This window comes from Geotrypetes seraphini, chromosome 8 (genome assembly GCF_902459505.1).
Source record: "Geotrypetes seraphini chromosome 8, aGeoSer1.1, whole genome shotgun sequence".
Lineage (NCBI taxonomy): Eukaryota > Metazoa > Chordata > Amphibia > Gymnophiona > Dermophiidae > Geotrypetes > Geotrypetes seraphini.
Window position 1 is genome coordinate 189,693,536 of NC_047091.1, and position 15,271 is coordinate 189,708,806.

The window sequence follows — 15,271 nt, forward strand, 5'->3', positions numbered from 1 at the left end:
ACTATTCTCTGAGTGAAAAAAATATTTCCTCCCATTGGTTTTAAAAGTATTTCTCTGTAACTTCATAGAGTGTCCCCTAGTCTTTGTAATTTTTGACGGAATGAAAAATCGATCTACTTGTACCCGTTCTACTCCACTCAGGATTTTGAAGACTTCAATTATATCTCCCCTCAGCTGTCTTTTTTCCAAGTTGAAGAGCCCTAACCATTTTAGGCTTTCCTCATATGAGAGGAGTTCCATCCCCTTTACCATCTTGGGTCGCTCTTCTTTGAACCTTTTCCAGCGCCACTATATCTTTCTTGAGATAAGGAGACCAGAATTGAACACAGTACTCCAGATGAGGTTGCACCATGGAGTGATAAGGGGCATTATAAACCATCTTGTTTACCATCCCTTTTTAGTTGGATAGTTGTCTGTCTAGGTGGACTCCTAGGATTTTAATTGTAGGGGAGTCTGGAAGTTGGTTCCTCTCAGGTTAAGGGAGTCCAAAGTGAAATTGGTGGATGAAGTTATGAAGAATTTTGTTTTCTCAATATTTAGTATTAAACTTGGAGTGGACCATCCAGTCTTCTATGGTGGACAAGACTGAGTTTATTCTCTGTATTTCAGGTCGGTAACAGGGAGAATTACATTACATTAGTGATTTCTATTCCGCCTTTACCTTGCGGTTCAAGGCGGATTACATAAGAATTGCTATGATCTTAAGAAGTACATATTGAAAAGATATGAAGAAGTAATTAGGAATAGATTGAACATTTTCTAATTTGCTAAGGGTAGCTGGTAATGTAGGCGGGATTCAGAACATTATTGATTGTGTATTATTGGTTTTATAATTTTTTGAAGAGTAGGTTTTTTTTTTCTTTTTTTTGAAGGTTTTGTAGTCTGTGGTCGAAGTCAGCAGATTTGGTGAGTTGTCGGTCCAGTTTTGCTGCTCTGGTGGCCAGTAGGTTGTCATATATTTTTTTTCGTTTGACATTTTTGGTTGGCAGGTGTGTGAATATTGTGTGGGTTCTCCTGTGTATGTTTGAGGTGGAATGAGTTAGTCGATTGTTCCAGTAGGTAGGGCTGTTTCCATTTATAGCTTTGAATAGTAGGCAATGGAATTTGAAGTGTATTCTGGCTTGTATTGGGAGCCAGTGTGAGTTGTGGTATGCCTCTGTGATGTGGTCATAGTTTTTCAATGAATAGATAAATCTTAGGGCTGTGTTTTGTATTGTTTGAAGTTGTTTTATCATTGTTGCTGGGCAGGGAAGATGTAGTATGTTGCAGTAATCTATTAGGCCCAGGATTAGTGATTGAACTACGAGTTGGAATTGTTTTCTGTCGAATAATTTTCTAACTTGTCTTAGGTTTCTCATAGTGGCGATAGTGTTGTCATCAGTGTAGCTGTAGTGAGCAATATTTAGACTGCTTAGATACTCACCTAGAGAGCTACGTAGACGTTAAAGAGGAGGGGCAACAGTGGGGATCCTTGTGGAACACCACAGCTGCTAGCCCATTTGTCGAATAGTGTATCTTCAAACTGAACTTGGTAGCTGCGAGTTTTCAGGAAGTCTCGGAACCAGTTGAGGACATTTCCTGAAAGTCCAAAGGAGTCTAGGCAGACTTCCTCAAATCCCCTCTGGAAATGGTACACATATTTTAAAATTCTGGCAATTACAATTGAGATCAGTGGTTTGGGAATCTAATTTAAAGAAATACTTTCTAGAAAAAGGGTGGTAGATGTATGAAATGGCCTTCAAATGAAAATAATGGAGAAGATGACTACGTAGATTCAAAAAAGGACTGGACATGCACAGAGGATCTCTAATGGAAAGAATATGTTTGGTCCCATGTGATTGGAAGAAAGAGGGGCAAACTGCTTGTGGACCACATAAAGTTCATTGTGAAGCTACAGGATGGCCACCCCTGCACTAAGGCATACCCTAACAAAGTTGGTTTTGAAATCCAACTCAGACGTAGAGGATATCCAAGCAGTTTTTGGTGTTAGATGATGGTGAAGATACCATCTCTGATCCACAGAACAAAGATTAGTAGATGGAATGGATAAGCAGACTGGATAGGCCATATGGTCTTTATCCGTTCATAGAAACATGAATATTTTAAATTAAATTACTTTGATAAGCTTTCCATAAAATCAATTTAAGCTGATCTCTTAGATGGATTTAGCTTTTTACTAGGTTATAACAATTTCATTAAAGAAGCAAGTATAGGGTTGGGTGAGACTTTGTTTCACGAGTTTATGATTTATTGAGGATTGTAACTCGCCTCAAAGGATTGCCAGGAGACAAAATCAAATATTAAATGGCTAAATAAATGTGCCTCAAAAACTTATCTTTGTAGAGAGGTTTTTAGTTGATAGAAGGTGCATCCTTTTGGAACATATATGTGCTGTACATTGCCAGGCTGTATGACTGTTTTGCTTTCCTATGATTAATTTTAATGTACATTGCCTTGAATTATTTTGTAAAAGGCATTGCCCCAGGTACATTAGATAGATTGTGAGCCCGCCGGGACAGACAGGGAAAACTGCTTGAGTACCTGAATAAATGCATGTAAACCATTCTGAGCGCCCCTGGGAGAACGGTATAGAAAATTGAATAAATAAATTCAAGAAATCTGAATAAACCATAAATCAATACATGAGGTCTGTTCAAAAAGTTCCAGGACTGATTTTATAAAAATTTATTAAACAATTTTATTTATTCAATTTTTTCTATACCGTTCTCCCTGTCTGTCCCGGCGGGCTCTCAATCTATCTAATGTACCTGGGGCAATGGGGGGATTAAGTGACTTGCCCAGGGTTTGAACCCACAACCCCAGGGTGCTGAGGCTGTAGCTTTAACCACTGCGCCACACACTCTTACAACTTATTCCATTAGGTCCCCTTCCGTCATTTCCAGGTCTGGAAACAGTCCTTAAACGCATCTTCAGGATAAGCCAAAAGTTGCTGCATCAAATTTTGCTTTATGTCTTCAATGGCGTCAAATTACTTTCCTTTCAGCGTGGATTTAAGTTTAGAAAAAAAAGAAGTCAGCAGGGGCCAAGTCAGGAGGGTATGGTGGCTGGGGAAGAACTGTCATCATGGTTTTTTTGTGCAAAATTCATGAATTTCGATGGCAGCACGAGCAGGCGCATTGTCGTGATGCAGGAACCACGAATGCTCCCTCCAAAGTTCGGGCCGATTCCTCCTGATTCTGATTCTCTCACGGAATCGTTTCAACACTTTCAGATAGTAATTTTGGTTGACAGTTTGTTCTTGTGGCAGAAATTCATAGTGAACAACGCCACGACTGTAAAAAAAATAAAACCAAAATAAAACTTATCACTGACATTCGATCTAACTTGCCGAGCTTTTCTCGGTTTTGACAATGTTTTGGTTCTCCATCGAGACGATTGAGCTTTGGTTTCCATGTCATACTGTAGACCCATGTCTCCTCACCAGTTATCACTTTATCAATAAATGTTTCATCATCATTTGCCTGCTCAAGAATATTCTGTTAGATCATGACACAGTTGTTCTTCTGGTCATCTATTATCAACAGTGGAATAAACTTTGCCGCAACATGAGACACCCCTAAGTTCTCTGTTAGAATGTTGCGGCATGAACCAATGGAGATGTTACATTCCTCTGCCAATTCTCCAAGTTACCCCCTAACACACTACTGGGTATTACAAGATCAAAATTAGTATCCCAAAAGGTAATCCACTGAACGCATAACAAAAAAAAGGGGCACTCAGTTTATCTCTGCTAACTAACAAAGGAGCTCAGAACCGTTGGAGGTACAGAAATCACAAACAGGGACAAGCCCTTAATTGTGTTTCATTCAGAGTTAGTTAGAAGCTTATCTTATGGTATCTAAAACGTGTACTTAAACAATTCCAAAAGTCCATACAGCGGTGCTGTAAACACTTCTTTTATATCGCTTTAGTGTTGAAAAAATTGAGATACTTATAGTGTTTAGTCGCCTCCCTGCGGTGGGTTCTCCAAGAGCCCTCACTTGATCAAAATGACCATCATCAATTGACGTTGATGGTCTCCAATTTGTGAAACGTTTTCCACTGATTCATGACTACTTTTGAAGCGTGAATACTATTCAAAACACCTTTCATAACTCATGACATGCTCCCCTATAAGCCACTTTTAACATTTCATAAGTTTCTGGAGCAGACTTATCCAATTTAAAACAGAACTTCACGCTGTAGCGCTGCTCATTTAGGTCACACATAATGAAAAATAGCCGATCACAAAAACACACTTTCACAATAACTTATGTAGCTCGGAGACAAAAACATATCAGCAAATGGAAAAAAGGAGGTTACTCGTGAGGTTTCAAGCTACTCAACATTGCAAAGAAACTTCCTGTTGGTGCGCAATTCAAACTGTCCAGGAACTTTTTGAACAGACCTCATACATAAATAGATGAATAAATGAAATGTATGGGAGGATAACACTCCATTAATACACACCTTTTTACTCACCTAACTCTATGCAGGTGATTCCCAGGGACCACACATCCACCTTCCCATCATACTGCCCTTCATCCATAGCCAAGATTACCTCTGGAGCCATCCTGTAAAACAAAATATGTCCTTGAAAACAAAATACACCTTAAGAGCTTGAACTAGATCAGTGGTCTCAAACTCAAACGCTTTGCAGGGCCACATTTTGGATTTGGAGGTACTTGGAGGGCCTCAGAAAAATAGTTAAATGTCTTATTAAAGAAATGACAATTTTGCATGAGGTAAAACTCTTTATAGTTTATAAATCTTTCCTTTTGGCTAAGTCTTAATAATAATATTGCAATTTATAGCTAAAGAGACATATGATCAAGAAACTGTTTTATTTTACTTTTGTGATTATGATAAACATACCGAGGGCCTCAAAATAGTACCTGGCGGGCCGCATGTGGCCCCCGGTCCGCGAGTTTGAGACCACTGAACTAGATGTTGCTTTTTTGGCAGAGGTGGGGGGGATGCAGAGTGCAGAGTTCCTGCAAGTATATATTATATCCCTCACTTTTTTATATGTTTTAGTACTAACCTATATTTCACTCTTGGAGCTCACATTCAGCTTAAAAGCTTTTAGTTACATATGCATCATTTCCTGCTTGCAACTATCACACAGGAGCACCTCAGTTTCTTCTCTAATTAAGAGTAGAACACAACTCTTTGGGGGAGGTAGATAGGTTTGTGAGCATTTAAATCCTACTGTGCACAGAATTCCTGTCACAGGTAAGTAACTTGGTTTTCCCAAGGTCAAGCAGAATAGCTTATAGTTCTCCATAAGACGCACCTAGTGTAGAGGAGGAAAAACCAAGAAAAAAAAACAATTCTAAAGCAAATGGTGTACCCTGCCTGCCACTAGCCCTGCCCTGTACCCTGTCCCTCCTCTGGTGGTCTAGTGGCAGGCAAGGTATACCATTTGCCGCCCCCCCTTTTTTTTCTAAATTCCGGCAGTCCAGCACTGTATCTCCTGCCCCTCACTCGCTTCGCCACCTGCCTGGTCCCACGACGCTCAGTGAGCATCGTGGGACCAAGCATTCGCTGAAAAGCTTGAGCCTGCATTGTGCTTCATTCAGCCGCTGCCACAAGGCATGGAGGCAGCCGTCCAGCAAGGGAGGGGCAGGACTACTAGACTTTAGAAAAGCCTGCCTGCCTGGACCGCCAGAATTTTTTAAAAAAGTACCGGGGGGAGGGGAGGAGGGGGGTATATTCGCTCCATAAAACGCATCTTCATTTCTGCCCACTTTTTGGGGGGGAAAAGTGCGTCTTATGGAGCAAAAAATACGGTATTTAAAATTTGACATACTGCCTAGAGTAGACTCTAAGCAATGGATCTCAGCAGTTTACAACACTAAAATCAAAATAAAATATAAGAAAAAAGAACTACAATAATGATAACACCGAACACATTCAGTCTCAATTAAAAAGAGTAAGTCTTCACAGCATGGAACTCTCTAGCTACAGGCTGCCTTCAATAAAAAGGAGAAGGGAGTGGAAACTATAAGAATGCACTGCAATAAGCAGATATTAATGTATTTTAGGGCCAACTAGTCATTTCTCTATTCCCCCCAAAGGCTTCTGGGTCAGCCACATGCAGCATGTGGGTTGCTGGTTATGGGAGTGCTGCTGGGGGAGCGAGTGCAGTTCAGACAAGTAAGGGGGGCATGATGTTTTGCGACCATTTGGGGTTCGATCATAATTGACTTAGTACTACTAGAAACAGAGATTTGTGTTACATTGCAGCTGAAGTGGTTTGTATATTTAAATTACATACAGGTACTTCCTGTCGTTAGTGGATTTTCAATCCAAGTTTTACATCTGGGGTAAGGGAGGGTTAAATGTCTTGCCCAAAGTCACAAGGAGCCACAGTGGAAATCCAACCTGGTTCTGCTGTCGTTTAAGTGCCTTTTGTGTTAGGGGGCATGGCGTGGGTGGATAATCTGAGAAGAAATTCCACGGATTAATTGTTTATTGAGTTGGATATGGTGGTGGAGAGGGAACAGAGAGACAGATTGAAGGGGATGCAAGGTGGGGGAATACTGGACATAAGTGATGGGGGGAGAGATGTGGAATGGTGCTGGAGAGGGGCCAGTGGGCAGTGGTGAAAAATGCTGCACGTGAGAAGGTAAAATATTGGACTGGGAGGGGGACCAGAAATGAGGAAGGGAGGGGATGTGTGGGAGAGAACTTGCCCACAGTGACTAATTAGTACAAGTACTTTTTATGTATCTAATGTTGTATGAAAAAAGTTTAATTAGCATTCCCCAAGACCTTGACTGAGATTGGTTGTTTATAAAAATAAATAGAAGAAATGGCAATACAATTAGTACTATTATTATGGGGGTGGAGTTTGGGCAGGTCTGGGGTAGAGATTGGGTGGGGGTACTCGGTTGGTATTTGTTAGGCTTAGGGGGTACTTGGCTTGAAAAGATTGAGAAACACTGACCTACACCACTCAACTTCTAAGATTTTTCTCCTTCCATACTATTCCTTCTTCATACAGCTGCTCCTCATATATGATAAAGGTAGACAGAATGGGTAATGGTTACTGTGAATAGGCCATTTGGCCTTTATCTGCCATCATGTTTCTACAATTTGGGGATGTTTGGAGGGAGGGGGTTGGCTTTTGAGTTTTTAGCTTACCCCTTTATCTGTAATTCAAAGTAAGTTACATTTGGGTACAGTAGATTATAAGCCTTCCAGGGACAAATTAAGGTCCCCAAGGTAGAAAGGAAGAACAAATAGGAGGCTGAATGAGATGGATAAGGATCCTGACAGGAAGCTATAGAATGCCCGTGAATAAGGCCTCAAAAACGGGACAAGGCTGCCAACTGAACCTTCAGAGACGTCAAGGACAATCCCTTATCCAAACTATCCTGCAAAAACTCCAGAATGTCCGGGATAGAAGACTTAAGAGGAACCAAGTGCCAGTTGGCACATAAGCAAGCAAAGTAGACCTTTTTCTGGACCGCAACAGGGTAGCAATGACCACGGGAGAATAGCCCTTTTTACTCAGCCACACCCTCTCAAGAGCCAAACCATAAGTGAGAACTGAGCCTGACCCTCCATCCACACCGGGCCCTGAGTCAGCAGGTCTTCCTGAAGCAGCAGCTGAAAAATATCCTTCACTAGGAGACGTACCAGATCCCTGTACCATGTTCTGTGCGGCTAATTGAGCACCACCAATACTACCAGACTGTCGTGACTCTCAATTCGCTGAGGAAACACATACAACAGCCCCTGAGAAGGCCAATGCTGAACTAGTATAGAACAAGAGAACAGATTGACCAGTATTTAACAAGATCCCCCCAAAAAGTCAATCTACCGAAAACTATAAACCATTAAATATACTGGTGGTTTTACAAATGAAGGGAAGATCTCAGAGTTGCCACTCCCAGGATAATATTATTATTGTCCAAAAGGGAATTGTGGCTTGTGGTATCTTTCATTGATCAACCTTCATTATTAATTTATAGTAGTTGAATTATTTTTTAATCCACTTTAAAATTGTTAATTATTAAATATTACCACTCTAAACTATTTACTTATATTCTTTAAGGAGTATTTATCCTATATATTTTTTTCTTTGGTTTTATTCTTAATTTTTGTGCAAAAATGCAAATATTTCCTAAAGTGACTAGTGCAAATCTAGCTTATTTATCTAAATATGCTGTACAAAATAGCAAAATAGCAAGGATAGAACATCATGAAAGAGGCCTTAAGACTGGCACTTATCTGTTAAACATGATGTATCAGAAAAACGGCACATTCATCTGGCCGTAGGAAACCCGTGTATCCCAACCAACAGGAACTCGTTTCGCCGCGTTTGAGCGGCTTCCTCAGGGTAATATAAGGCAAACGGGTTAAATCACATAGCCCGAATTCCCTGAGGAAGCCGCTCAAGCACGGCGAAACGGGTACCCGTTGGTTGGGATACACGGGTTTCCTACGGCCGGATCTTCCCTTCATTTGTAAAACCACCAGTATATTTAATGGTTTATAGTTTTCGGTACAATGCTGAACTAGCACATCCAGTTCTTCCATTCAAGAATCTTTTCTTCTGCTGAAGGACCTGCCATGAGATCCATGATTGGCAAACCCCACTTGTATATGATTCAGGCAAAGATCTCCATAAGTAGATGCTGTTCTTCCAAATTCAGATGATGTCTGCTGAGAAAGTCTACTTGAACGTTGTCCACACCTGCAATGTGCACCATGGACAGGTTTGACAAATGAACCTCTGCCCAAGCTATGAGGAGCACTGCCTCCCTGGCCACCAAAGGACTCTTCATGCCCCCTTGAGATTCACTTAGGCCATGTCCGTGGCATTGTCCGACAACAACTCACTGCCTTTCCCTGAATCACATCCAGGCAGGAGAGCAGCACCAAGGGTATTGCTCTGGTCTCCAACACATTGACTGACAAGCTGGCCTCCTCGCCTGACCAGCCTCCCTGAGCTACTCTCTCTGCATAGTGGGCCCCCCTAGCCAGAAAGACTGGTATCCATGGTGACCAGAATCTACTGCAAGGGGGTTGTAAATTCACCCCACTCAACAGATGACTTTCCACCATTCACCGAAGATTTTGGCGGGCTAAGCTCCAAAGGGGAATTAATGTGTGGTCTCCTGTCCAGATAGTCTTCTGCATGTGTGGAGACCATCTGGACAGGAGATCGACCTCATGTAAGGTCTAGCCCACTGCACCATTTCCAGGAACACAGCCATGGACCCCAGGACCTGCAAATACTCCCTTGTCTGCGGGTTCTGTGACTGAAGCAGGGACCGAATCTGGAGATGAAACTTGTGAATCTGTGCTTTCAGCAGAAACATACATACCATGGATATGTCAAACAGCACTCCCAAATATTCTAGAGACTGCGATGGCTGAATTTAACTCTTGGATATTGACCACCCAGCCTAATGACTGCAGAACCTGCTCCGCTCTTTCCGTTGCTCTGGCACTTTCCTGAAACGACTTGGTCTGTATAAGCCAGTTGTCCAGATAAGGGTCCACATAATGCCCTCCATGCGAAGAGCTGCCACCACCATTACCTTGGAAACGGTACGAGGGGCAATAGCCAGCCCAAAGGGGAAACACAAAACTGATGTTGACCTGAAAATGCAAAATGAAGGAATTTTTGATGAGTTTGCCAAATAGGCCTCTGTCAGATCCAGAAAAGCAAGGAATTCCCTTAACTTTGTACTGCAACTATGACTGGCCACAAGGTCTACATGTGAAAATACAGAACACGAAGAGCAGGACTGACAACTTTCGAGTCTAAAATCAGACAGAAAGTACCCTCCTGTTTGGAAAACATGAAATAGATGGAATAACTACTGAGACCCTGCAACTCTGGTGGAACTGGAATCACTTCCTTCAAATCCAGAAGTCTTTGCATAGTATCCTTTAACACTTGATTTTCCAGTGAGCCCAAAAAGAAGAAATTAAAAAGGCATCCGTCAGAGGGTAACTCTAGAGCATAACCGTTGAGCACCACTTCTAAAACCTATTTGATCTGAAGTAGGTTGAATTCATAGTAGCAATAATCTTCTTATCCTGTTTAAGGAAAAAGCCTCTTATTATAAAACTGCTATTCAACAAACCAAGAAAGAATATTACTCTAAACTTATCACTTCTACCCGTAATTCTTCTGCCCTCTTCAATCTAGTTCAGTCACTCTCAAAATATTCTAAAAAAAAAAAAAAACCTCTACCCCTAACCACCCAGCCATCTGCCGATGAACTAGCACTTTTCTTTGATACAAAAATCAAGGATATTAGATCACATCTAGGACCTTCCCCTACTGCCTCTCCTCCTCACACTCCCGATGACTCTATTCATCTATCGTTCAGCTCCTGTTCAAACTTCAAAATGCCCTCACTACCAAATCTCCTCCTCATCTTACAATCTTGAAATACCTCCAATAATCTTATGGAGAGTATTTCCCCTTTGCTCCTTAAAAAATTCTTCTCCTTTTTCGGCCCATTCATCTGGGAAATGGTATCCAAATCTCTTTCTGACAGCCTAGTACCTACTGCATGGAAAACAGCCCTTGTTATTCCAAAGCTGAAACAAAATAATTTAGATTCCTCTCTGCCGGCAAATTATCGCCTTATCGCTAATCTATCCTTAATCTCTAAACTAACTGAAAAAAATCATTCATACCCAACTCACAGAATTTATCGAAAACACCCATGCTTTACATCCATGTCAAACAGGCTTCTGTTCTTCACATTCCACAGAACTGTCACTGCTAGGCCTCATCTCAACTATACATTACTATCATTATCACCAAAAATCTGTTCTTCTTATCTCTCTTGACCTGTCTGCAGCCTTCGACACTATTGACCACCCTCTCCTCATTAACCAACTTAAAGACTGCGGTATTACAGGTCCAGCTCTTTCATGGTTCACCTCATACTTTAACCAACGTAGCTTTAAAGTCCATGTAAAGAACCAAATTTCTTCATCTACATCACAATCCTATGGTGTCCCGCAAGGTTCGATTCTATCCCCACTGTTATTCAATATCTTTCTGTCTCCTCTTCTTACACTAGCACAATCTATTGGATTCACGATCTTCGCCTATGCAGATGACATACAACTACTTCACCCAGTCAACACCTCAAACACTTCAGATATAAAAGACATAAACAATAAACTGGATGCCATAAATGACTGGCTCTACACAAATAAACTTTCGCTCAATATTGATAAATCCTGTGGTCTTTTACTCCCAATCAAAAACAGTGAATCTCTATCAGGAAAAATTTTTATCAAATCCACTCCTATACAAATGGAAACAAAAATAAAACTATTAGGAGTCATTATCGATAAGGATCTTACTTTTCATGATCATATTAGTTCGGTTGTAAAAATCTGTTTCTTCAAACTTCGCCTTATTCGTTCACGAATTTCGATTCTAGGGACTGATGCAATCAAAATTCTGGTTCATTCCTTAGTTATTTCCCACTTAGATTATTGTAACTCCCTTTACAACGGTCTCCCCCAAAAAGAAATCAGACGCCTACAATTAATACAAAATACAGCAATAAAACTCATTTACAAAACAGGCAAATATGATCATGTTACCCCGCTTCTGAAAGAGGCACATTGGCTCCCTATCACACATCGTATCACCTATAAAATCATCCTGCTGACCTTCAAAATAAAACTCTCTCGCCAGCCTTCATATCTTGATAAGCTTCTCATTCCTCAATGTTCTTCACATACTCTGAGGTCAACAGATCAGAAACTCTTGCTAATTCCTTCCATAAAAGATTTCTATTACACCCGGAAAATAAATTTTGCAGTAGTCGCCCCAACGTTGTGGAATGCTCTGCAACAGCAACTTCGAGATGAACAACATCTAGATAAATTCAAGATAAGCCTGAAGACTTTTTTATTTCGTGATGCCTTCACTCGTGTTTAGAGGTATCTTCTCTTCTTCTTGCCTTTTTTTTTTTTTCCCCATACCTTTTATCAGTTTAGTCGCTCTTCTCTGGACCCCCTCAAGTACTGCCATGTCCTTCTTGAGGTACGGCGACCAGTACTGGACACAGTACTCCAGATGTGGACGCACCATTGCACGATACAGCGGAATGATGACTTCCTTCGTCCTGGTTGTGATACCCTTTTTAATGATACCCAGCATTCTGTTTGCTTTCTTTGAGGCTGTTGCACACTGTCCGATGCTTTCTGGTTTGCGGCAGCTGCAGAGGGATCTAAACCCTGGCCTCCTCGGTGACCATCCTGAAAGGACTGCATCCACTGGAAAAAAATGACTACAAGACTGTCTAGCTTCTCAGAACTAGCCACTAGTAGCCAGACCCCTATTTGGAAACCGCAGTCTGACTTCTGGCAGCATGGGAACATTTGTTTCTCCCAGACTTTTGACTAGCTTGTCCAACTCCTCAAACAGGAGAGAACCCTTAAAAGGAAACTTACTAAACTTGGCTTTGGAGGCTGCATCTGCTGACCATCCTCTGAGCCACAGCGAATGTCTAGCTGACATCGCAAGACCCTTGGATTTAGAGGAAGTACGAAGGAGATCATAAAGAACATCTGGTAAGTAAGAGGAACCCATCTCTATCTTGGCTACCTCCCAATCCACCAAACTTCAATCATCCGATTCCCTATCCAAAATCCATTCAGCCCTAGCTACCAAACCACCACAAATAGCTGCCTGCATCGCTAGAGCCACCACATCAAAACTTTACTTGAGTAAGGCTTCTAGAACTGCTCTTCTGTTGAAAGACTAAGCACACTAGCTGAGACTATAAATAACCAATATCTTTTTTTCCGCAATATATTCTAGTCCCTCAATGAGGGGGGGGGGAAGTGGGGAGGGACCTAGCCTCCCAGGTGCGACACCCCCAGAGCAGAGAAGACCCCAGGGGCCTCAAGCTCCAGTCCAACAGCCAAGGAAATGATACCAAACAATGGAGAGGAAGTTCAAAGTACCTCAAAAGAAAGACACCTCAGTCTTAACCACTCTAGCATCTGCTGAGCCTGAGAATGGACTGACCTGGGTACTGCACAGCCCATTTATAGGCTAAGTCAAAGCTCAGTGGTTCTCAGTTTCCATCTGCTGGTAGGAATGCATAATACCCATTTGTGCCAGTCTAGAGGGATGTTATGGAAGGAAGATTAAATAACTTGCCCAAGATTAGAAGCAGCTTTGAATCCTGGCTCCCCTGGTTCCGAGTCCATCACTTATACGTCCCCAATGTTATGATTGCACACTCAAACTCTGGCCTCTGATCTCTTTTACCCCTTCCGTCTGTTAATTCCCTTACTTGTCTCATTTCCTATCAATTATTGTATTTCTATCCCTTCCTTCCCCATGGTACTCTCTGTCCCATGTGTCTTGTCTACGTTATTTGTACTATTTCCCTGAACATAATATATTATTTTAGCTTTGTTCATTGCTTTGAATTAAGATTAAGCAATTCATCAAATTTTAAATAAAACTTGAAACATGTCTCCCGCAGAGAGAGAATTGAAGTACAAACCACATGAAGGACAAGAAAAAAAAGCAACAAGGGTTTTCTAGTATGGGCAATCAACCTTCTACTTATTGATGGACCCAACACGGGTGTGCAGCACATCAAACATTCAATACGCATGCTTAAGGTTTTACTTTGGCATGGTTTGGACACTGGTGAACGTTTGACGCAACACGCTCTCCACCTGAGTTTACAATATTGGTTTACCCCCCTTTTTGGTGTTTGCTTGCAATGTAAGTGTCAAAAATTTCAACCAACTGACCCCCCAATGCAGGCGGTTGCACCAAATTACAGCCCATGTCGGGTCCATCAATAAATAGAAAGACTGCCCAACACTTGAAGGATCTTGGTGCTTTATTTCTTTTTCCTTTTAAATTATAAAAGAAACATGTGCCTAGAGGAAGATTTTGCATCTATATACACACACACATAGCAGGAAATAAAAATTTTGAAGTCATATGTACTGTAGGGTTTCAAGAACTATTTACCAGTAAGGAGTCCCCACAAAGGAGTTGGCAGGTGATGCAATGGATGCAGACCCAAAATCAGCTAATTTGACCTGTCCTGGTTCTGTCAGAAGAATATTGCCGGCCTTAATATCCCTAACATACACACACACAAAAAACACAGAAATTACAAATTTCAGTACAATATATCTACTATAATAAAATGCTAAGCACGCATGCACACTCTTACCTGCGTGATCCGTAGGTCCGCGGCCAATGCTCCCTCTCTCGCAGACCGCAAGGTGATGTGCGGTCTTGCCAGTTCTGGCTCCCTTACCCTTCACGGGCAAAGGTTATTTCAACGTTCAAGCTCTGGCTCCCTTACACTTCACCAGCGAAGTTTATTTTTAAGTTCAAATCACCGCCGCAGCTACTCTCTCGAGTAGCACCTGCGTCGGAGAAAGCTTCCAATGCAGAAAGGGATCAAGAGAGGTGCTGCCGCCACTTGGAACTTAAAAATAACTCCCCAATAATAGCAGGCACGTTCAACGGAAATCATTTAAAAAAAGCTGAGCGGGCCAGAACGCAGGCAGGAAAGGGAAGGGGGAGGGGCCGAATGGAGCAGGCACATTGGACAGAAATCCTTTTAAAAAGCTGAGCAGGCTAGACCGCGGGCAGGGAAGGGAAGGGGGAGGGACCGAATGGAGCAGGCCAGACCATGGGAAAAGAAGGGAAGGGGGGTGGGGAAAAATGCTGCTACTACTGCACAGGGACCTGGATGGGAAGGGAAATACCGCTGCTGCTGCACAGAGAAGTGGAGGGGGAGGGAAATACTGCTGCTGTTGCTGCACAGGAAAGTGGGGGGGGGAGGGAAATGCTGATGCAGGGAACTGGAGTTGGAGGGAATGCTGCTGCGGCTGCTGCACAGAGAAGTGGGGGGAGGGAAATGCTGTTGCTGCTGCACAGGGAAGTAGAGTGGGGGAAGGAAATGTTGCTATACAGGGAAATGGATGGGGAGGGAATGCTGCAGCAGCTGCTGCACAGGGAAGTGGGGTGAGGGAAATGCTGTTGCTTCTGCACAGGGAAATGGAGGGGGAGGGAATGCTGCTGCTGCACAGGGAAGTGGGGTGGGGGGGAAATGCTGTTGCACAGGGAAATTGAGGGAAAGAATGACAGACAGACAATGGGAAGGAGGAAGACAGAAAAAAAAAAAAAGAAAGACACAGGGGCAGGGAGAGGGACAGAAAGACAGACAAAAAGGGGGAGCAGGAGGGAGAGAAACAGAAAGAAAAAAAGACAGACATATATTCT

The 15,271-nt window shown here is 42.2% G+C and overlaps 1 protein-coding gene across 6 annotated transcripts in view; it reads right to left on the minus strand.

The window, feature by feature from the left end:
- The window catches only part of TAOK3 (TAO kinase 3), a 236,064-nt gene that overhangs the window by 152,315 nt on the left and 68,478 nt on the right, over nt 1-15,271 (minus strand). For all 6 annotated transcript variants that reach the window (XM_033957286.1, XM_033957284.1, XM_033957283.1 and 3 more), the window contains 2 exons: nt 14,003-14,116; nt 4,483-4,574 (listed from right to left, as the gene is read on the minus strand). In XM_033957286.1, coding sequence (XP_033813177.1) covers nt 4,483-4,574; nt 14,003-14,116 — 206 coding nt within the window. The remainder of the gene's footprint in view (nt 1-4,482; nt 4,575-14,002; nt 14,117-15,271) is intronic.